This window comes from Lepus europaeus, chromosome 5, assembly GCF_033115175.1.
Source record: "Lepus europaeus isolate LE1 chromosome 5, mLepTim1.pri, whole genome shotgun sequence".
Taxonomy (NCBI): Eukaryota; Metazoa; Chordata; class Mammalia; order Lagomorpha; family Leporidae; genus Lepus; species Lepus europaeus.
Window position 1 is genome coordinate 102,215,190 of NC_084831.1, and position 23,059 is coordinate 102,238,248.

The following is a 23,059-nucleotide window of genomic DNA, read 5'->3' on the forward strand; positions in this document are numbered from 1 at the left end:
GACCAATGGAACATTATAAAAATGCCAGCAATCAATCTAATCATCTACAACCAACTTGTATTTGATCAAGGAGCTAAAACCAGTCTCTTCAACAAATGGTGCTGGGAAAACTGGATTTCCACATACAGAAGTATGAAGCAAGACCCCTACCTTACAACTTACACAAAAATCCACTCAAAATGCATTAAAGAACTAAATATATGACCAGGTACCATCAAATTATTAGAGAACATTGGGAAAGCCTTGCAAGTTAGCATAGGCAATAATTTCTTTGAAAAGACCCCAGAGGCACAATCAATCAAAGCTAAAATTAACAAATGGGATTACATCAAATTGAGAAGCTTCTGTACTGCAAAAGAAACACTCAGGAAAATGAAGATACAACTGACAAAATGGGAGAAATTATTTGCAAACTATGCAACTGATAAAGGATTAATAATCAGAATATATAAAAAGATCAAGATACTCAACAACAACAAAACAAACAACCCAGTTAAGATGTGGGCAAAGGACTTAAACAGGCATTTCTCAAAAGAGGAAATCCAGGTTGGCGCCACGGCTCGCTGGGCTAATCTTCCACCTTTGGCGCCGACACCCCGGGTTCTAGTCCCAGTTGTTCCTCTTCTGGTCCAGCTCTCTGCTGTGGCCCAGAAGGGCAGTGGAGGATGGCCCAAGTGCTTGGGCCCTGCACCCACATGGGAGACCAGGAGGAGGCACCTGGCTCCTGGCTTTGGATCAGCGCATCATGCCAGCCCTGGCGGCCATTTGGGAGGTGAACCAACGGAAGGAAGACCTTTCTCTCTGTCTCGCTCTCTCTCTCACTGTCTAACTCTGCCTGTCAAAAAAAAAGAAAGAAAGAAAGAAAGAAAGAAGGAAAGAAAGAGAAAGAAAGAGGAAATCCAAGTGGTCAACAGATACATGAAAAAATGCTCAGAATCACTAGCCATCAGGAAAATGCACATCAAAACCACAATGAGGGTTCACCTCACCCTGGGAAGAATGACTTTTACACAGAAGTCAACAAACAACAAATACTGGCAAGGATGTAGGAAAAAGATATCCTAATCCACTGTTGGTGGGAATGTACACTGGTAAAGCCACTATGGAAGACAGTACAGAGATACCTCTGAAAAATGAATATAGACCTACCATATGACCCAGCCATCCCACTCCTGGGAATTTACCCAAGGAAAATGAAATCAGCATATGAAAGAGTTATTTACACGCCCATGTTTATTGCAGCTCAATTCACAATAGCTAAGACATGGAATCAACCCAAACTGAAGTCTAGATAAAGAAATTATGGTATAAATGCACCACAGAATACAACACAGTGGCCAAAAAAATGAAATTCAATCATTTTACAACAAAATGGATGAATCTGGAAACCATTATACTAGTGAAATAAGCCAATCACAAAAGACAAATACCATATGTTCTTCCTGACCCATGTAACTATCAGAACACCTCAAATGCAATCTATAGAAGTGAAAGTGACACTTTGAGAAGCAATGACTTAGACAGCCCTTGTCTTGACTGTTGACGATTAGTTGCTTTTTTTTTCTACTGTTTGCTGAACTCTTTACTTAACATAGAGTTAAACATAAGTGTATAAAGTCAATTGAAAATAGATCTCAGTAAAAAAAAAAAAATAAGAATGGGAACAAGACAGGGAGGAGGAAAAGGAGTGGGAGGGCAGGCACATTGGAAAGAATCACCATGTTCCTAAAGTTGTAATTATGAAATGTATGAAATTTTTAACTGTAAAGCTGTATAGTTTTGCATACATTCCTATGGACTTCTTTCTAAGGGTACAGTTTAAAAACTTGCCATGGGACCCCAAACCCCTTAAGTTGGGTGGTAAAAATACCATCTTAAGTGTTAAGTGATCATATAGATAGGATTAAGTGTCCGGTGATAATAGATAGAATTAAAAAGGAGTGAATGCTCTAACATGGGAAGCAGTCCACACAGCAGACTCAGAATGACAATGGCTTTAAGTAGCACTATGACGAGTCAGCCCTTAAGGCATTCTGGTCAAGAGAGCATTTCAGGCACCGAAAACCAAGACACTGTGGCAAAAAAATGTCCTACAAAAAGGACCTCAGTTGGTGAGACCTCAATGGAAAGAAGTGGTCATCAAAGAAGGCGGTACTTTTTTCTGAAAGGAGGAGAGAACTTCCACTCTGCTTATGGCCTTATCTAAATACTGATGGAGTTTGTGTATTCAAATTACTTCCATAGCCTAGGCAGCTCATGTCAAGAGCCTCAGGTGGTCACTGATCATACATAAGAGTGTTACTTGTTAATTAACAACAGGAGTCACTGTGTACTAACTTCCCATGCAGGACCTCTATCCTCAAAGAGTTGTATTATAATTATGTCTAAGTGCTTGCAAAAGATGTGTCATCCTTGGGTGCTTCTTTAAAGTTAATTAAGTTCCAAAAAAAAAAAAAAAAAAGAGTGAAATTAACTTCAAGATGCAATGACTTTGAACAGTCCTTGTCTCAACTATTAAGGAAGAAAGAGTCCAGTCTGAGCTTACAGTTGCCTTCTGACACTTAAAATATTTGCATGCATAGAAAATGGAAAAAGTGGAGGTGCAGTGTGGATAAGGCATTGTGCAGCATAACGAGGTATTTTAGAACCACACTTGCAAATACTGATCATCAGTAATGCAGACTATTAAGATAAATATCAGAAACAATCATCAGTAAGAAGAGCTTACCTTTGAAGAATCAACTCTGCTTGTTGCTCAGAAATGGTCAGACCTAGTGTCTGGAGAGACTGGACAATTTCTGAAGCTTCAATTTTTCCTGTAAAAAAATGAAAATGGCAAAAATCAAGAGTCAGAATTGACAAGGATCTTACAAATCATAAAGTTTGAATCTCTCATTTAATAGAAAACTTTGAAATGATTAAGGCAAAAATATGCATTTTTATGAGTTATGGATGTGCTTGAATATACATGATGACATCAATATTTAAATAAATGCACTAAGCAAGTATTCACACATTATTTCATTCAGTAGTCATAACAGTGTTGTAGAGAATGATGCTCCTCTGAGGACAATGAGACTGGTAGCTCAAGTGGCCTTACCAAGTAATGAAATGAAGAAATAGCAGGGGTTTGTGAGTTTAGCCTAGCTGTTAAAGACACCTGTGTCCCACATCAGAGAACCTGGGTTTGAGAACTGGCTCTGGCTCAATTCCAACTTCCTGCTAATGCAGACCCTGGGAGTCAGCAGGGATGGCTCCCCGAGTTCCTGCCACCTACATAGGAGACCTGGATTGTGCTCCCAGTCCCCATTGTGCTCATCTGCGGAGTGAACCAGTGGAAGAGAGGTCACTCTCTCGGCCTCTCAAATACTTAAATATATATATATATATATATATATATATATATATATATAAAGTTTAAAACATGTAGAAATGAGATTCAAATGAAGATATTCTAAGATAAATTCAATTACATTAGAATTCATTCATTTAAAAAGTGCCTCTATTTTTGCATTTAATAAATGGCTAGGGGCTGGTGCTGTGACACAGTGGGTTAATGCCCTGGCCTAACACCCTGGCCTGAAGCGCTGGCATCCCATATGGGCACTGGTTCTAGTCCCAGCTGCTCCTCTTCCAATCCAGCTCTCTGCTATGGCCTGGGATTACAATGGAGGATGGCCCAAGTCCTTGGGCCCCTGCACCCACGTGGGAGACCTGGAAGAGGCTCCTGGCTCCTGGCTTCAGATCAGTGCAGCTCTGTCCGCTGTGGCCACTGGGAAGTGAACCAGCAGATGGAAGACCTCTCTGTCTCTGCCTCTCTCTGTAACTGTTTTTCAAATAAATAAAATAAATCTTTAAAAAACAATGGCTATACATTTATAGTACATAAAGTCATATAACCTGATTGAATTAAAGAGAATTAGAAAATGAAGAAATGGAAGCAAGGAGCATGCACTATTCTTTGTAGAATCTGGCAGTAAAAACAGAGAAAGTGGGGCTTGCGCTTAGCAGGTAAAGCTGCCTCCTGCTCTTAAAAAAAAAAAAAAAAAACAGACAGCAAGGACAGAGGAGCAATGAAAGAGAGGAAAACATTGGTTTTAGGGACATTATAACATGTGTTTACAGAAAGAACGAAACAATAAAAAAAGAGAAAATACAAGCAATAATTGTGGCACTATTTTATTTCCTTCAAGTTGGCTCCTTAGGACCTAAGACTAATTCAGATCCATGGAATACAGTGAAACACAACAAGGGGAGGATCTGCTGCCACAGCAGCACCATGGCAAACTCCTCCAGGACAACAGGAAGTCAAAAGTCACCATTAGGGAGATATGAAAGATTTCACCTAGGAGAAGCAGCTTGAAGAATTGGGATTCTGAGAGAACCCTCCTGGGGAGATGAAAAGAACATGAGATTCTGGACATTGCAAGGAGAGTCAGAGGCACCATCTCTGATCAACCAAAGAAATTCCTGAAATACCATTCTGAAGATTCCCCGTGACTGCACTCTTCACAAGATGCAGTCAATTCTTGTTGTCCACTGTATTCCTCTTCTGTATCACCTGAGCACTGAATCAGCAAATACCGAACCACTGTTCCTATGGGAACCATTGCTCCATAGGTTCCCCATGAGCCTCTGACTGTGACGTTTTCATCCATCTTCAAAAGTTTGTCTCTGTATGTTTCTGCCTTAAAATACTTCACTGAATGTACAGTCTTCATTCACGGACATTGAGCTCATGGTGAAATTCAATTCCAGCTTAAGGCATAACATGGCTTTCTTGAGCTTAGGAACACGAAACAATGCTTCAGCCAACACTTGGAAATGTTTTAAAATGTGAAATTACAAAATATACAAAAATGCAAAAAACTTGATACAAAATAGACCACAAAAAGGGCGAGAGCTGGAGCAGGAAGGCAGAGCATCCTCGCCGTGGTCTCCCTCCACTAGGAATGTAGGTATTGAGAAACTGCAACTTTCCACTGCTCTGTGCTCATCCAGCATGACCAGGAAAGCACTGTGAGTAAACACTTTGGAGTAAAATCGTACCAAGTTGCAGAACCCAACAATAATGAGCATCAACAATATATGCTTTGCTTTCAGGAAGTCTGATAAATAAAAATAGGAACCTACATGGAGAAATCAAAATACACACAAGAAAAATTAAAGAGGATGCTGTTTATATTTACTCCAAATGTATCAACATTTCATTTTTAATTGTTTTCACTGATTCGTTTAGAATTTCTGAAAGAGACAACTGATGAGTATATAACTCATGCACCAGGCTGACGTGTGTCGAATTATTAGCGGTTGATCCTGGGATAGCCCCGTATCCAGCTACTGCCAGCTCTGATGGTACACAGTCTTCTCTCAGCTGCACTGGAAAGGGTCCAGGTTGGGAATGAAGATTACAGAGAAGAAGGAAAGGTGATTGGAAGAACTGAATGTTTCCTCACTTGGGGCATATGGTCAAAGGGTTATTAGAGGCAACAAATGTCTAACAAATGTCAGTGCTTCTTGGTTGACAGATTTAGATAATCATCAAAACCATTCAAAGGGTTTAGCTTGTTTGTTTGAAGGAAGTTGCTTTGAATTTAACTGAAGTCAATGTTCAATATAAACCAGGAGCTGGCAAACTTTAAGGCCCATTGACCACTTCACAATACGGACCCATATTTTCCCTCATCCTATTTAATTCGAATAACAAGTTGACCAGTAGACTGACTCTAAACATTTGTAAGTATTAGAGGAATTTGGGGCTGCATTAAAATGTTTGTAAATCCCCCCTTCCTATTAAAGGCTGCCTCTGGTGACAAGGACTCTGTGACTCCACTTTCTCCTACTACCCTTGTTCTTGCTGGGGCTCTACGCTATCAATGTACATAGAGAAGCCATAATCTCAACCAAAGGTACATCCTTAAATGTTTATATGCTAATTTTCCCCTAATTTGCAGGATCAGATGGTGTCTTCTCTAAATTATTTCAAGAAAACTAACAAATGTAAGATAACTGGACAGTCTTTTAAATTTTAGAATATACAATATTCATTCCTATATACAAACAAAAATAAATCTCTATCCAGAGGGTAAGAAAAAACATGTATTTTTAAAGATTTATTTATTTATTTATTTGAAAGGCAGGGTGACAGAGAAGAGGGAGAGAGACAGAGAAAGCAAGAAAAAGCGATCTTCTATCTACTAGTTTACTCCCTATATGGCCACAATGGCCAGGTTTGAACCAGACCAAAGACAGGAGTCAGGATTCTGGTCTCTCACATAGGTGGTGGGGCCCAGGTACTTGGGCCATCTACTGCTGCCTTCCTAGGCACATTAGAAGGGAATTGGAATGGAAGCAGAGCAGCTGGGACTCAAACCAGCACTCTAATATAGGATGCCGGTGTTGCAAGCAATGGCTTGATCCACTGCATCACAATACCAACCCCTATGTTTATGATTTTTAACCCATAGCTTTAAATCAAATCAGTATAATGTTCCATAATTACATTTTTTGACAGGCCACATCCACTTTTTAAAATTCAATGGACAAAGCTTTGTATGAGTTTTCTTCACTGAAAATATGAATTCTACATGAAGATCATGTTATTAAGAAAAATAAGTATTAACACAAGTAATAATTATCATCTGAAAAAAAGAGACTAAATATACATTGTTTTAGACTCCTGGAAGCAAAATATGTCTTCATCACTGGAGATAAATAGACAAGAAAAACGCACCATCATTGTTTTTGTCCAAACTCTTAAATGCCAATTTCATCTTTTTCTCATGGTCTTTAAGGTACTTCATAAATTCTTCAAAATCCAGCTTCCCATCTTTGTTGATATCTCCAGTAGTAAAAATTTTCTACAAAAAAAAGACACTTTAGTGATATTAAGGGCTAAAGTACTAAATTACTTGTATATAAATTTTGAATAAATTGACTATTTCCCTATAAACCTAAAGTACCAATTTTGGCCAGGTGTATGATTATCCATTATAGTTAAGACCTGCCATGAAAAGAACCATATCACTGCAAAAAGATGCCAGATCTTGTCATAAGCTTTCAATTAAAGAATTACACACTGATTTCTATAAAACACGGCATTTTAAGGCTAATGTAATCACACTCTAAATTTCTTGACATGTACTTTATAAACTCCAAGACAAAAGTCAAAACATGACCTAGCATAGGGTTTAAATGTCTAAAATAGTATTTTTCCTTTGATTTCTAAAGTTAAAAATATATTCCTAAAAATGATCCTTACTAAAAGCTGTCATAGTAAACTGTCCATTTCTATTAATAGAAATTGTTGCTTCTGAGAAAGAACAATTTTATGAGATTCACTATTACATATGAGCCCTCTCCCTCCACCACCACCCATCACAACAGTCACCCACCCACAGTTTCTAGCACTCTGATGGTCTCTTCTGGGTAACTAATGTGCTGTTGTGGCACAATGGTAGAATGGCTAAACCTCCAAGCTCTGGACTCAGAGTGAAAGGTCTGAACCTTGTGAGCTACACTAAATCTATATTTCAAGTGAGATTTGTAGTTTTAAATGTAACATTAGAAAAGAGGCTAAAAATCAATGATCAATCACTGATACTTACTTCAATCTGAAGATGTTAGAAACAAAAAGCTGAAGGAAAAACATAAAGAACAAAAGGTAATGAGGAAGAAAACAACACTGAGAGGATAAAGAGTGTCAAAGATGGTCCTTTGAAAACACCAATAAAACTGACAAACTCCTGAACTTGGCAAATAACTAACATCAGAAAATACATGGAAGTCACCACATACTATAGACATTAAAGATCTCATGAATAGCTTTATATCAAAAATATGAAAATCAGATACAATAGAAAAGTGCCTAGAAAAAGAAAACGCATACAAAAATCACATAAAATCATAGAAAATATGAGTATAATAGTCCAATAAATACTAACATAATTTAATTTGTATATTGAAACATTGTCATAAGGAAACTCCAGGCCCCTGTGGTTTTAACCTAATGCCTATCAAACTTTCAAGGAAGAAATAATCCTATTTTCCAGAGTATTGTAAAGGTGGGAAGGATTTCAAACCCCATTTCATGAGGTGGGCGTATCCTTGATTCTAAAATCTAAGAGCAGCATGACAAAAAACAAAGTAAAATGACAGGCAATGTCACTAGTGAAATAGATACAAAATTATGAAATAAAATGATGCTAGTAAAGCAAATGTAACATAAACTAGGTTAACACATTGTGTGTGTGTGTGTAGTGCACACTGATAACAAGATGAATGTATTCCAGTAATATCAGGTTGGGTTAACATTTTTAAAGAAAGAAAAGGAAGGGAAGGAAGGATGAAAGGAAGGGGGGGGGGAGAGAGAGAGAGAGAGAGGAAGGAAGGAAGGAGGGAAGGGAGGGAAGGAAGGGAAGGGAGGGAGGGAGGGAGGGAGGAAGGAAGGAAGGAAGGAAGGAAGGGAGAAAGAGAGAAAGAAATACACATTTAGGTTAAGATGCCCACATCTCATACTTGATGTATCTGGGTTCAGTTCCCAGTTCCAGCTCCTAACCACAGCGTATTGCTAAAGCAGACCCCAGGAAGCTGTGGTGATAGTTCAAGTAACTGCATTCTTGCTACCCAAGATTGCATTTCCCAGCTCCCAGCTTCAGCCCCAGCCCAGCCCTGGCTTTTGCAGGCATGTGGGAAGTGAACCAATGGTTAAGAGTCCCCTTCTTCCCTCTCTCTCTCTCTCTCTCACCTTCCCGTTTTCCCTCCCTCCCTCCCTCCCTCACAAAGAAAGAAAGTAAAATAGGGGCTGCCATTGTGGCCTAACAGGTTAACCCACTGCCTGCAACATCAGCACCCATATGGGATTGAGTCCAGGTTGCTCCACTTCTGATCCAGCTCCCTGCTAATGTGCCAGGGAAAGCAGTAAAAAATGGCCCAAGTGTTTGGGCCCCTGCACCCACATGGGAGACCCAGATGAAGATCCTGGCTTTGGCATGGCCCAGCCCTGGTCATTGTGACCATTTCGGGAGTGAACTAGTGGATGAACAATCTCTATCTCTCCTCTCCCTCTCTCTGTATCTCTGCCTTCAAATATATGAATCTTTTTAAAAAGTAAAATAGAAATTTTGTCACCACATTAACCGAATTAAAAAGTCATATAATCACCTGAATAAGTATTTGATTAATTTAATACCATTTATGATTAAAAACTCATCAAACTTGGAATAGATAGCTGCTTCCCTAGTCTGATTAAGGATATCTAGAAAGAATTCTAGCCTATTCTATGTATGCTAAATCTGAGTAGGATTCTCTTGATTAAAATATACCAAGTGGCAGGCTTTAAGCAAACACATTTGTTATTATGTCACTGAAAAATAATTACTACTAGGGCTGGCGCTGTGGCACAGTAGGTTAATCCTCCACCTGCAGCGCTGGCATCCCATATGGGCACCGGTTCTAGTCCTGGCTGCTCCTCTTTTTATTTATTTATTTATTTTTTTGACAGGCAGAGTTAGACAGTGAGAGAGAGAGACAGAGACAAAGGTCTTCCTTTTCCGTTGGCTCACCCCCCAAATGGCCGCTACAGCTGGCGCGCTGCGCCAATTCGAAGCCAGGAGCCAGGTGCTTCCTCCTGGTTTCCCATGCCGGTGCAGGGCCCAAGTACTTGGGCCTTCCTCCACTGCCTTCCCGGGGCCACAGCAGAGAGATGGCCTGGAAGAGGAGCAACCGGGACAGAATCCAGTGTCCCAACCAGGACTAGAACCCAGGGTGCCGGCACCACAGGCAAAGGATTAGCCTGGTAAGCCACGGTGCTGGCCCTAGCTGCTCCTCTTTCAATCCAGCTCTCTGCTATGGCCTGGGAAAGCAGTAGAAGATGGCCCAAGTGCTTGAGCCGCTGCACCTTCATGGGAGACCTGGAAGAAGCTCCTGGCTCCTGGTTTCAGATCGGCACAGCTCCAGCCATTGTGGCCATTTGGGGAGTGAACCAGTGGATGGAAGACCTTTCTCTCTGTCTCTCCCTCTTACTGCCTATAACTCTGCATCTCAAATAACTAAATAAATAAAATTACTACTATTTAATTCCTTTTAAGCTAAATTGAAAATGATCTTCATCTGGAAATTCTTTCCTGAACACTTAAAGCATATACTGAGGTTTGTATAACCAAAAAGAAAATGTCAGAGGGTTCTGGGGCCCCATTTATGTACAGAATTTTCATCTAAGAAGTTTTTATTTTAGCCAATGGAAATATCAGTGCATAGCTCTCATCTAGGAAATGACAAGTTAAAGGACATCTATAACCCCATCTCTGAACAGCTTGATATTTTTTGTACCCATTTCTCATCTGAATTTTCTTGTAAGCTCCTCTGTGGAAATGAATGAAGACCAACAAAGTGAGAGTCAGCCATCTTCAGTGGTGTTTTGGCAGAGACTCAAAGGCAGGCAGAGCACTTGGAAAGCTCCATTGTGGACAAAGGGAAGGCTCCATGCATGCTGTGATTGGAGGCAGGCTGCTGGCATGGGGAAATTTAACTAGAAGCAGGGCAGATGGGTTAGAGGAACACACTTGGCCTCCTCCGGTGGGTTCTCAATTGTAAGCAGAGACAAAACACAGGGAAGCAGCAGGTGTTTCAGCTTAGCAGTTAAGACAGGAATGCCCCACTTCAGAGTGGGTGGGCTTGATACCCAGCTCCAGTTCCTGATTCCAGCCTCCTGCCAATGGGGACCCTGGGAGACAGCAGTGGTGGCTCAAGTGGTTTGGCACCTGCCACCCTTACGGGAGATCTGGACTTTATTTCTAGCTCCTCAATTCAACCCCTGTCCAACCCTGGCTGTTGTGGGCCCTGGAAGAGTGAAGAAGAGTGAACCAACAGATGAGGGTACTCAACTGCTCACTTTGTGTGTTTGTGTGTGTGTGTGTGTGTGTGTGAGAGAGAGAGAGAGAGAGAGAGAGAGAGAGAGAGAGACAGAAAGACAGAGACAGAGAGACAGAGAGAGAATTAATAAAAATAATTTAAATGTTGTATTAAAGAAAAAGGCCAGCTTTCAGTTTTAATCAAATCCTGGCCATTTAGGGCTGATTGCTGCAGAAGTCATCACTCAGCCTTCTGGGTTGTCGTGAGAGATAGCCATCTACTTCCTGCAAGCCTGCCACAGCAGGCTGGTATCCCAGGCTGATTGTTATGGATAAGGGGCAGCTTTCCTGGGCAGGTTTCTGCAGGCCGCAGGTCAGGGTACTGTTTTTTATTTATTGATCGGCCATTATCTGTTTGTCTGTTCAGCCTCTCACCTTTCACAGCAAAAAGCAAAACAAATCATTCACCAAACCTACTAGCTGTCATAAGGAAAAGCTGCATCTTTTGTACCTTAGCACAACAACATGCAAGTATCATTCCTATATTTTTTAATCAACTGAATTCTCAGTCTATATAATTAATTTCTTACTATGGTAGCTGGAACATGTGGGGAAAGACCGCTCATCAGAACTTCCTAGAAATGTGACTGTCACCTAAGGAAAAGCCACACACTGCTCCTCTGACGTATAACTCTCTGAGGATGCCTCTGCCTTGGGTTTGACATGTGAGCCCTCATCAGTCATCGCTGAGTATACAAAGCCTGTATATGGTTCACACTGTCGCCTACCAAAAACGACATGCAAGAAATGTGTTTCGGGGCCAGCACTGTGGCACAGCAAGTTAAGCCACCGTCTACAGTGTCGGCAGCCCATATGGACGCCGGTCCAAGTCCCAGCTGCTCCACTCCAACTAAATACACCTGGGAAAGCAGCAGAGGATGGCCCAAGTGCTTGGACCCCTGCACCCACATGGGAGACCCAGAAGAAGCTCCTGGCTCCTGGCTTTGGACTGGCCCAGCTCTTGCCATTGTGGCCATTTGGGGAGTGAACCAGTAAGTGGAGGATCTCTCTCTCTCCCTTTCTCTGTATCTGTGTGTGTGTGTGGGTATGTATGTGTGTGTGTCTCCTCTCTCTCTCTCTGTAACTCTGATTTCAAAGAACTAAATAAATCTTTAAGACAAACAAAAAAAGAAATGTTTCAAATGATTGAACTTGTTTATGGAAAAATCCAGAATTCCTTAAGAAAAGCTAGTATATCAGATAAGTAAACAGAAGTCACATTTGGGAATCTAAGTCTGAGAATGGCTTTAACCAACCATGAAGAGCACTTAGCTCTCAAAGGAAAAACACTTCCCTTTTTTAGGAATTAAAAACCCTGTGACCTTACAGAGACTTTGGACTGGACTGGGCCTTAGACTGCATCCAATCCAGGCTTCCGCGGCCACAGAGGAGGAAGCCAGGATGCAGTGGCTGTTATGTGGAATGTGCTCAAAATACAACCGGTCAGTGACCGAGTGGGTGCTTAAAATGAGACTCCCAAGGCTTACACGGCGAACAGGAAAGGATTGATACCCATGCAGGCTACCAACGACAGATGAGCACACCCAAAAAGGTAACCCCAGAAAGAAAACAGTTGTAGCCAACATCTTGAGAGCAATCCAGAGTAGAAAACTATTGTCTCCAGAGAGAAAACTGAGAAAAAAAGCTTGAGAAAGTATTAGCTGTGTTGGGTTCTTCTTAATAAACAATGGCCAAACCCCACCCCCGAAGCCCTCACAGTGGCCCAGGCCAAGCTCGGAGGGCCTCCACATTTGGCTTCACCCCCTCTATTCCCTAGGTTTTTTTCCCGGGGCTCCCAGCCCCCAAGGAGACCCACCTGCTCTTCTTTCAGGGATTGAGTGACCCCTAGATCCTTCAGGCCTTCCTGAAACTCAAGGATGTCCAGGCTCCCATCATTATCATAGTCCAGATACCAAAAGAGATCTCCGTAGAGAGCATCCATCCAGAAGGTCTCCGGAGGCAGGGGTGGTCCACGTTATGGCCCCCGTGAGTCCGTCCGAGGTGCAGGTGGGAGGGACTAAGGCGACCTTTGCCCACCACGGTGCAGTGGATGGAGACCTCAGACAGCAGCCTCCAGGAGACGCAAAGAGAAAGCACCTGTAGCAGTTAACGTGCAGGGAGGAGAGGGCGCATCATAACGGCTCCAGGGCGGAGGCACGCGCGGGTGTGGGCAGGTGCGCCCGTGGGCCAGCGCTGGGGTCACCGTGGGGCTCTGGGGCAAGCCGCCTCTGGTTCCCATCACACTCTGGGACATGGATCAGACGCCCTGGTTCCCACTGCAGGAAAAGCTGAGAGGGGGATGACACACCGTGGCTCCTCAGAAACCTCCGGACAGATGCCATCCATCACAGGGCTGTCTCACAGTAGAAATGAGTTTAAAGAAAAATAGGCTGGGGCATACTGAGACGGACACTGGCGCATCCGATGGTGGAGGTGTGCGGACTTTTTCTTAAAAGCGTATTGGGTGGCGCCTGTCTAGGAATCCTTCCTCTACAGCTGAGGCCCGGAGAACTGCCGGTGCCAGGACTGGAAACCAAAAACATCAGCCCGCGTGGACCTTTCCTGCTGTGACCCCCACACCCTCCTCCTCCCGCTCCAGGTGTTCACTCAGCGGCTACACTCAGCGTTGTTCTAACCTTAGGCTGTTGGCAGCACACTTAGAAGGCTAGTCCCAGAACAGGTACAGTGAAGTTTGCAGGGTCCCACAGAGCAGTCAGGAGGCCCTCAGGAGCTGCGGACCCTGCAGCTTCTAAATACCCATGCTGCAGAAGCAGGGGGCCCGGCTTTCCTAGACCTATTCGTCTATCAGGGGCCCCTCAGGGAAATGTGGAGGTGCATAGAAAAAATGCCCTCTTTTTATAATATTTTCCTAAATGTGGAGTGCTCTCTAAAACGTTAATTATTAAATTTCATGATGAAAATTTCCTTCAGCCACTATGTGCAAGTGCTGGCTGGACGTGCATCAAACAGCACCAGGAACATAAAGAGGCTTACTGTGGCCCTGGCACCCTCCTTCCATAGGTCCCCTCCAGGAGGAAGCTACACCACTGTTGGGCTTAAGATGTAGGCTTTGCAATAAACCTTTTCCCCAGATCTGTTGAGCAGTGGCACACGTCCAAGGCTATCTCGCAGAATGGGCTGTGGCCCAATCAAGAAGGAATTCTCCCACAAAACATTTTCCCCCTGTGCATCACAGAGAAAGCTAGTGGTGCCAGAGACCCAGAAGACAGCCACCCCGGCAGAGAATAAGCATCAGATTAGCAAGCATCTATGGGACCAAGCAGAAAAGAAAGAAGTCAAGGCCAGGTAACAAGGAAACAGACTGACGGCAGTTTACAAAACTGATGGGAGACAGCAAAACCACAGAGCTGACAGTCTCATGGAGCGAAAGGCGAGTATTTTTGTCAAGTGGCTCTTGCTACTTTGCAGATTATCCTGTCCGTTATTTGTAATTTAACAATTGAGGTTTCCAGGCATTAAATAACTTACCCCAAGGACACAAGTTTACCATGGGGTAAAATTTTTTTTCTTAAAATTTCTTTTATTTATTTGAAAGGCAGAGTGACCCTTAGCATGACACCAAGGAGGAAAAGGTATTTTTCCACTGCAAAAGAATTCTTCCATTTCCTTCTTTCTTTTAGGAACTGTATTTCCACACCAGAATTTAGAATATAAATCAGGAGCAAACACACAAGATACAAATGTCATGTATTTTATATTTTAGAACATTTGACATAAATGTAGTTGGAATTGCCATTTTTCTTACACCATGATCTCCCTGCCGTAATACCCTACAATGCACACCTGTTACTTCCATACCATGTTTCCTTAGTGTTGTGCCAGAAATGGAAAAGTTTCTAATGACTGAAAAGAAATTCCATCCCATTCCAACATTTGCTAAGCTGCTATTTTTGTGTGTGACTTTATTCCATCTGTGGTTGTCAATACAAAACCTAGCCAGAGAACCAAGAGATTTCCGAGTCTAAGAGTTACAAGGGCTCTTCAGTCAGGTGACCCAGTCCAACCACTCCCCTGACACTGCCACCTGATCTGTACTGAACACATGGGACACAGGATCCTCAGAGTTCATGATCATATGCTCATATGATCATATGTTCATATGCTGACCTGGGACAGCATATTCTTTTAGGGTTTATGTTTAATGAACTTTCACACCCAGTCATACATGAACTTGTTGAAAAAACTCTATCCAGGAGGCAAGGATGATATTTGCATTTTATCATGTCTTCTTTTGTTACTTATTTTCATTTTATTTGAAAGGCAGAGAGAGAGAGAGAGAGAGAGAGAGAGAGAGAGAATCTTCTATCTACCAGTTCACCAAATGCCTGCAACATCCAGGGCTGGCCAGGCCAGCCTGAAACTCCATTTGGCTCTCTCATATGGGTGGCAGGGTCCCAAATACTTTGAGCCATTATCTGCTGCCTCCCAGGGTACGCATTAGCAGGAAGCAAGACTAGACACAAAAGAGGCAGAACTCAAACCAGGTACTCCAATATGGGATGCAGGCATACTAAGCCCAGCACCAAACACCTGCTCCAATATTTGCATTTTTGAAATAAGAAAAATAAAGGCCAAGTGAAGCTCCAACTTGAAAGCTGCATGGTCATGTCACACCAAGTACAGAACTCCTGGAGCACACCACTTCCTGTCTTGCTCTTGCTCACACTGTCTGAATCCTTTTGGGCTGCTATACCAAAATACCACCGCCCGGCTTACCCAACAGTTCTGGAGGCTGGAGGTCCTAGATGAAGGTGCCTCTGGTGAGGGTACACTCACTGGGTAATAAGCTGTAGACATCTCACTGTGTCTTCACATAGAAGGAGACAAGTAAGTTCTCCTGGGTCCATTTTGTGAGGGCACGAATTCATGAAGGCACAAATTCCCTCATGACCTGATTACCTACCAAAGGCCCCACCTCCTAATACCATGACCTCAGGGGTGAGCATCTCAAAATCTGACCAATCTGGGGAGGAAAAGACCCCCAAATATGCAGCCCCTAACAGTGATCTTGTCAGCTTCGTGGGTCCCAAGCCTTCATCATTCTAAGTCTCCCTGAAGATGGTATGCCTGTGAAAATATGGCAAACAGCTTCATTTTTAAATTGCCTAGAATTCCCCAGCCTACTGACTACATTTGTTAAATCAGCAGCAATGAACTTGGGTCCAGGAACACCCTCATATTCTCCAAAACTAGTCCTCCCTCTCCTCCACAGGTTAATGAGAGGAGCTGCTAAGATAACACCAGGCTAGGGAAGGAAGAGAAAATCTCTGCAAAACCCTGTTGGTTGCAATCGCATACTTTTCATTTTCCTGTCTCATTTCTAAATCCTGATTTCTGAGGCCGGGAGCTATAGTATTCCAATCGCCAAGACAACAGTTTGTCCCACTGATCTCCCGCAGGAAGAGAGGCCAAGAAGCCTGAAGGAGTTGTTTCCCAACCTATGCAAAGGAGAAGGTCTTTAATCTGAGGAGTGATGGGGTAGCCAGGGTGCTGTATGGTTCAATGAGCCTTACAGAAAACCTGCTAGGAAAGCAGAGTTGACTGACAGCCTACCCCTGCCACACCTTTAGACCTTTGACCCACCACAGAACTCATGATAGATTCACACCTGCCCTGGGCTCCTCCAACCAGCGATGAGGCACACCCAGAGTATGTGCCCTAGGCAGCCAACATAGAGATCCCCCCCCCCATAACATCTCCTCAGTTCCTCCCCATTAGCCTACTGGAGATTTTTTTTAAAGATTTATTTATTTATTTGAAAGTCAGAATTATACAGAGAGAGAAGGAGAGAAAAAGAGAGAGAGAGTCAGTCTTCCATCCACTGGTTCATGCCACAAGTGGAAGTGGCTACAATGGCCGGAGCTGCACCAATCTGAAGCTGGAGCCAGGAACTGCCTCCGGGTGTCCCACGTGGGTGCAGGGGCCCAAGGACCTAGGCCATCTTTTACTGCTTTCCCAGGCCCTAGCAGAGAGCTGGATCGGAAGTGGAGCAGCCAGGACTCAAACCGGCGCTCATACGGCATATCGGCACCGCAGGCGTTGCCACAGCACCGGCCCCTAGAGATTTTCTAAGGACAATGCTATGGTCTAGAGTCTTCCTCCACTAGTCTTTCCCTCTTGAACTCTTTTCACAAGGGTTAAACTTGCACTGTGGTCTGAAGCCTGCCTGGGCTTACTGCTGTTCCCTCCACCTTAGGCTCCACAGGCACGGCCCCAAGTGCATTTTCGGCACACGTGATCCCCGCTAATATATCCTGGGAAGCAGCAGATGGTGGTTCAAGTGCTTAGGCCCCTGCCACTCACATGGGAGAGACCCAGGTGGAGTCCTGGGCTCTTGGCTTCAGCCTGGACCAGCCCTAGCCAGTGCAACCATCTGGGAGAGTGAATCACTGAATGGAAGATATCTTTCTCTGTCTTTCCGACCCTTCTCTCTCTTCTCTCCTTCTCCCTCTCCCTCACCCTCTCTCTCTGCCTTTCAAATAAACAAATCTTAAAATTAAGTTTGGTGCTTTTTTCTTTAGCTATTTTTAAATGGCCCTCTACCTTGTTAGGGCATTTCAAACAATGGCTTAAATCTTTGCAGATGAGTAAAACATGGGCCTCATCCTCCAGGGGCTTACTCTTAGCAGAGGAGGAAATATTCAAATTAAAATAACACTGTGTGAAAAATGTAACAGTAGCAACACTTGATAATCTTCTTTGGAGGGCAATCCAGAAAGATGTATCAGAGAGATGATATTTAGTCAAAATAAAAATAACTCCCTTCTCGAATCATAAAAACAACATATACCCCTTTTTTCTCAATTGTAATATAAAAATTGTAAAGAAAAAATAGAGAAATAATCTAACTCCTATCATCCAGAGATAGTCATTATTAACCTTATTATCCTTTTATTAAAGAGTATACCAATCAAAAAGAATGCTAGAAATGGATAATAAGGTCTGGCATGAGCACTAGGAGCAATAATACATACAGTATCAAACACGCTTTAGGTGAGGTGGGCATTTGGCTCAGCTGTTATCACTTAATGTTTGAATGCCTGGCTCAAGTCTGGGCTACTCTGCTTCAGACCCAGCTGCCTGCTAATGAGCACCCTGATGGCAGCAGATGATGGTTCAAGCACTTGGCTCCCTGCCAACCACATGGGCGCTACAAACTGAATTCTGGGATCCTGGCTTCAGCCTGGCCCAGCTCCACCTGTTGCAGACATTTGAGAAGTGAACTAATAAATGGAAAATCTTTCTCTCTGTTTCTCTCTGCCTTTCAAATAAAATCAAAATAATTTTTAAATTAAAATATATTCTATGTATATATACAAAATATATACATACCTATATTAAAGTGATAAATATATGCCAGGCTGCTCTACGTATCTGCATACACAGTTTTACACAATTTATTTTATAATTTGTTTTTAAATAAATTTTGGAAAATTAAAAACTTATTCCTGCTTTTGAGTTCTCTTTCATAATCAATGTTGCATACAGACTTGTCCATTTTATTAGTATTTTCAAAGAACATACAGTTGGAAATGTAAGAGCACACTCTTAAATAATTCACAAGTCAAAGACGGAATCACATTGGAAATTCAAGAATACTAGAAAGTAAACAATACCACAAACACAAACTTGAAGCATGCAACTAAAGACACTAAAGAGATATTGAAGCTTAAGATGAATGAGTCATGAAGTTTAACTCAGAAAACTAGAAAAAGAATAACTAAGCCCAAAAAAGGAACGACAGAAATTTGTGACAAATAGTATCAGCAAAAGCTGGTTTCTTTCAGCATGAACAGGACAGGCCTTCGCCAGACGGAAGAGGAGGGGAAGGATGGACGCCAGGCATGAATTGGAGAACCTAGCCACAGATCAGCAAAAAGCTTTACAAAATCATGACTATTTCAAGACTCTGGGACAAGATGAGCAATTTCAAAAAAAATGTGACTGACAGTCTGACTCAGGAAGAACCAGAGAAGACTGAAGACGCCCACAGGACTAAAGACACTGCAAGGGTAGTTTCCGACAGCACGGCCCACAGCCGCTGGCCCTCGCTGGAACAGAGTCCCTTCCCGCTGCGGACAAGCAATGCCTGCGGCCGCTGGCGCTCCAGCGGGGTCGGCCACGTTCCAAAGGCTCCATCCTTACCCCGCTACGGGGGCTCCTCAGGGGCGCAGTTAGGATGACTCACAGAGGAGGTCGCTCAGCCACGGGTCACGCCTGGGGATCAGCCGTGGCACTTGGGCATTCCCTAACGCACGCCTTCAACCCAGGAATGTCGCCCGTCCTCCTCCACAGGAAGCTGGGGAAGCCGACGGCGGGTTTGCCGACAGGTCTGAAACAGTAACCTCTCGGCGGAGCAACGGAGCAGCGGGGAAGAGATACAAAGTGAGGGCCTTGTTCAAGACCCTGCGTCCCCCCCAAATCCAGAGCTCAGAAGTCAGCCGAAAGGCACAAAAGGCAGGTGGACAAGCCGGGGTGCACTCGGGACCAGTGCTGGGGTCGGGTTTACAAACTTCACAGGGCTCGTGGGCGGAGTGTTCCCAGCACGCTCGCAACTGGAAAAACACCAGCAGCTTCCCGGACCCCAGGTAAGCGCGCGAGCTCCCGGGGCCCCGGGGTCGGCACCGATCTGCGCGCTCGGAAGCCGCAGTTCCGCCTCCCCGGAGCCGCCGCCCTCCTCCGCGCTCGCTGCCCCGGCTGGCGCGGCCCCCAGCGGCACCCACCTCCTCGGCGTCCCGGCCCAGGGGGATGCCTAAGCTCTGGAGCCCCTCTTGCAGCTCGCGAATGTCCACCACGCCGTCCCCGTTGCGGTCCAGCGCCTGGAACAGGGTCTCGTAGCGCGTCGGCGGCTCTGCGCCTTGGCAGGCCGCGGTGGGCAGCACGAAGCCCCGCAGCCAGCGCAGCATGGTCGCGGCGGGTGAGGAGCGGCCCAGCGAGGAAGGCAGCGGCGGCCCGGGGCTGAGGGGCGCGCCCAGGACCCGCGCCAGGCCTGGCTGGGAGGAGCCCGCGGCTGCCTGCCGGGGCGTTCGGGGCGTCGCCAGGGGCGCGGCTTGGGCTCCCGAGGCGCGGCGGCGCCCGGCCGGCTCTGCGCGCGGGGAGTGGCCGCCCGGCTGCGGCTCCGGGAGGGGCTCGCCTGGCCGGGCTGGGCCTGCCTGGAGCCGGAGCCGGCGGGAACTGCGAGCGAGTGCCGCGGGGCGGCTCCCGGGCGGAGCGGCGCGGCCCAGGCCCTGGTGCGCCACGGGGCTGCGTAGGAGGAAGCCCCCAGGAAGGCGCGGGCCCCGGCGTCTCGGTGCTGATGGCTTCGCCGACGAAGCATGGGTGTGCGGTCCGGCTGACTCCGATGAAAGCCCCCCTCCAGCCTGCAGCCTGGCCGGCTGCCCAGCTTTGTCCTGTACAGATCTCTAAACTCGGGTGACTGCGGACACTACGCGCTTGTGGGCCTGTTCGGCACCCCCAGATATGAGGGGGCTTGGGGGGCTGCACACCTGAGGTGGGACTGACACTCGAAGAAGCCAAGGAGTGCCATACGAATGCATCTGTTAGGACAAGGTAAAAATGGAACGGGGGTCTTCAGCGGCGTAGCCAGTTGGATGTGCCCATGCTCACATACTTGGGGTATCTGCCCGCAGCGCTCCCACGGAACCCTCCTGTCCCCAGCCAGAAGCTGCTCCCACGTTGGGGTTGAAGGCAGCAGCGAGTGAGGCAGCACTTATCACAGCACAGGCGGGACCCTGCACTTCCACAGGGCGTACCGGGGTCCCTATCCTTCCCCTGCGGAAACCTGAAGACGCCACGCGGCCTCGAAGGACGACCGCACGGATCGCCGCCACTGTGGCGGTACCTTGTAGGTGAAAGTGATAACCCGCCCAGACGTCCTTCAAAGTGATAATTCTCGGTTTGGCCAGTGAGGTTGTACTCGGGTGGCCTGCACCTTTGCACTCGCACCTCAGAGCCTCCCCCCATCTTCTGAACCACTCAGAAAAGACGCCCTGGCCCCAGCAAAAGCCAGGAAGCCTGATCTACCGCCCTTTTTTTTTTTTTTCCAGTTTAAGCATGTACGAATGTGGAGGTTGTATCTTGAAGACCGTCAGTTTAATAAATCGTCCTGAGACCAGTCTATCTGGTCTGTGTAACTACCAGCTTCCGCTTATGTTCAGAATTATTTCCTTCCTTTGGAACAGCCTTCAAACCTCACTGCACTTCCTATCTGTCCTTTGAAACCTCTTTTACTGTACGTGGATCCCCTGTACTTGAGGCGTGGCTGCTTTGTGCGGTTTTTTCTCTCTTCCTCCTCCTTTCCTCCCCCTTCCTTCTTCTTTTCTCTTCCTCCTTCTCCTCCTTTCTTATTCTCCTTCCCCTCCTCTTCCTACTGCTCCTCCTTCTCCTCTACCTACTTCATAACAATTAGAATTACCTATCAACATTTTTACCCAAAGACCTTTGTCTTCACACAAAAACTTTTACATGGTGTTTGTAGCAGTTTTATTTATACTTCCCAAACCCAGAAACAACCACAAACTTCTTTGGTGGGTGCACTGGAAAACAACCTGGGTTGCAGTCACATGATGAAAAAGTATCCACACAGTAGACATGCAACAGTGCAGGATATGTCATTCTAGAAAGGCAAAACTATAGGGACAGAGTAGTTTGGAGTCATGGGAACTTGACTACAAAGGACTGTAAGGGAGGTTGATGGAGCTGCACTACAGCATCATGAAGGTGGTGTTATACAAGTGCAGCTGTTCAAGGGGACTGCAAAAAGAAATGGACTTTAAAAATAAGCTTACTATGCTGCAAAATAAATGAAATCCACAGGGTTGCCATTGTGGTGTAGTGGATAAAGCTGCTGCCTGCAGTGCTGGCATCCCATATGGGCACCAGTTTGTATCCCGGCTGTTCCACTTCCCATCCAGCTCCCTGCTAATCGCCTGGGAAAAGCAGCAGAAGATGGCCCAAGTCTTTGGGCCCCAGCACCCACATGAGAGACCTGGAAGAAGTTCCTGGCTCCTGGCTTCAGTCTGGCCCAGTCACGGCCATTGTGGCCATCTGGGGAGTGAACCAGTAGATGGAAGATCTCTCTGGTTCTCCCAGTCTTTCTCTGTAACTCTGACTTATAAATAAATCTTAAAAAGAAAATTGAAATTCATGTGTATGAAACAGCTTCAAAAAATTCATGGAAATGCATATGATAAAAAAATGCATGGGTGGATTTCACATTTTTCATGCCGTAATAAATTTCTCCTTCATTTCTATTTTCCATAGGCTTTTTGAAGAATCTGAGTTTGTCAAAAACTTACAGAACTATACACTGACAAGGGTTAATTTGACTCTTAAATATATCAATAAGTCTGGCTGCAAAAGCTGACTCAAACCTGAGTGAAATGGGGTAAGGATTCTTTGCTGAAAAGATCACTGTGGGAGCAGGTGTTTGGCCTGGAGGTCCTGACTCTGATAAAGACTCTCACATCCTACATCAGGGTGCCTGAGTTTGCTACCAACCCCCAGCTGCTGAAGCCACCTTCCTGCTGTGCAGACCCCTCTGGATGCAATGATGGATCAACTAGTTGAGTTGCTGCCACCCATATGGGAGACCTGGATTAAGTGCCTGCTCCTGTCTTTGGCCTCCGCCCTACCCTGGCCATTGCAGGCATTTTTGGGGAATGAGGAGTTGAAGGGAGATCTCTCATTCCCTAATTATTTTTTTTAATTTAAGACCCCTGAAAATCAAATAAAATACTCTATGAAGAGTATTTGTGGGCCACAGACCAGTAGGTTCAACATCACTGGGAGCTAGTCAGAAAGATAGAACTCGGGTCCACCAGAGACCTACTAAATAAGAATTACACTTCAACAAGAGCCTTGTTGGGTGAGTATTTCATGCATTAAAGCTTGAGAAACACTGCTAATGTAAAGCAGCACCACTCAGTGTGGTTTGTACACTGGTGCTGCTCAGCAAGTTGTCTGCAACCAGATAAGTCAGAGAAGATTTAGATTTAGAAATTTATAGCATTTTGATAAAGTCATTTTATGTTTGCTGAGTCTAATCAAGAATACTTGGGGTTTATCTTTCTTTCTTTTTTTTTTTTTTTTTTTTTGAAAGATAGGAGAGAGAGTGTGTGTGAGTTCTC

The 23,059-nt window shown here is 44.8% G+C and overlaps 1 protein-coding gene across 1 annotated transcript in view; it reads right to left on the reverse strand.

The window, feature by feature from the left end:
* The window catches only part of LOC133760006 (mitochondrial adenyl nucleotide antiporter SLC25A24), a 60,975-nt gene extending 41,119 nt beyond the window's left edge, over positions 1-19,856 (reverse strand). The window contains exons 1-3 of the mRNA XM_062191860.1: positions 19,655-19,856; positions 6,734-6,860; positions 2,729-2,816 (exon numbers count right to left, since the gene is read on the reverse strand). Coding sequence (XP_062047844.1) covers positions 2,729-2,816; positions 6,734-6,860; positions 19,655-19,837 — 398 coding nt within the window. The 5' untranslated portion in view covers positions 19,838-19,856. The remainder of the gene's footprint in view (positions 1-2,728; positions 2,817-6,733; positions 6,861-19,654) is intronic.
* Between the last annotated feature and the right edge of the window lie 3,203 nt (positions 19,857-23,059).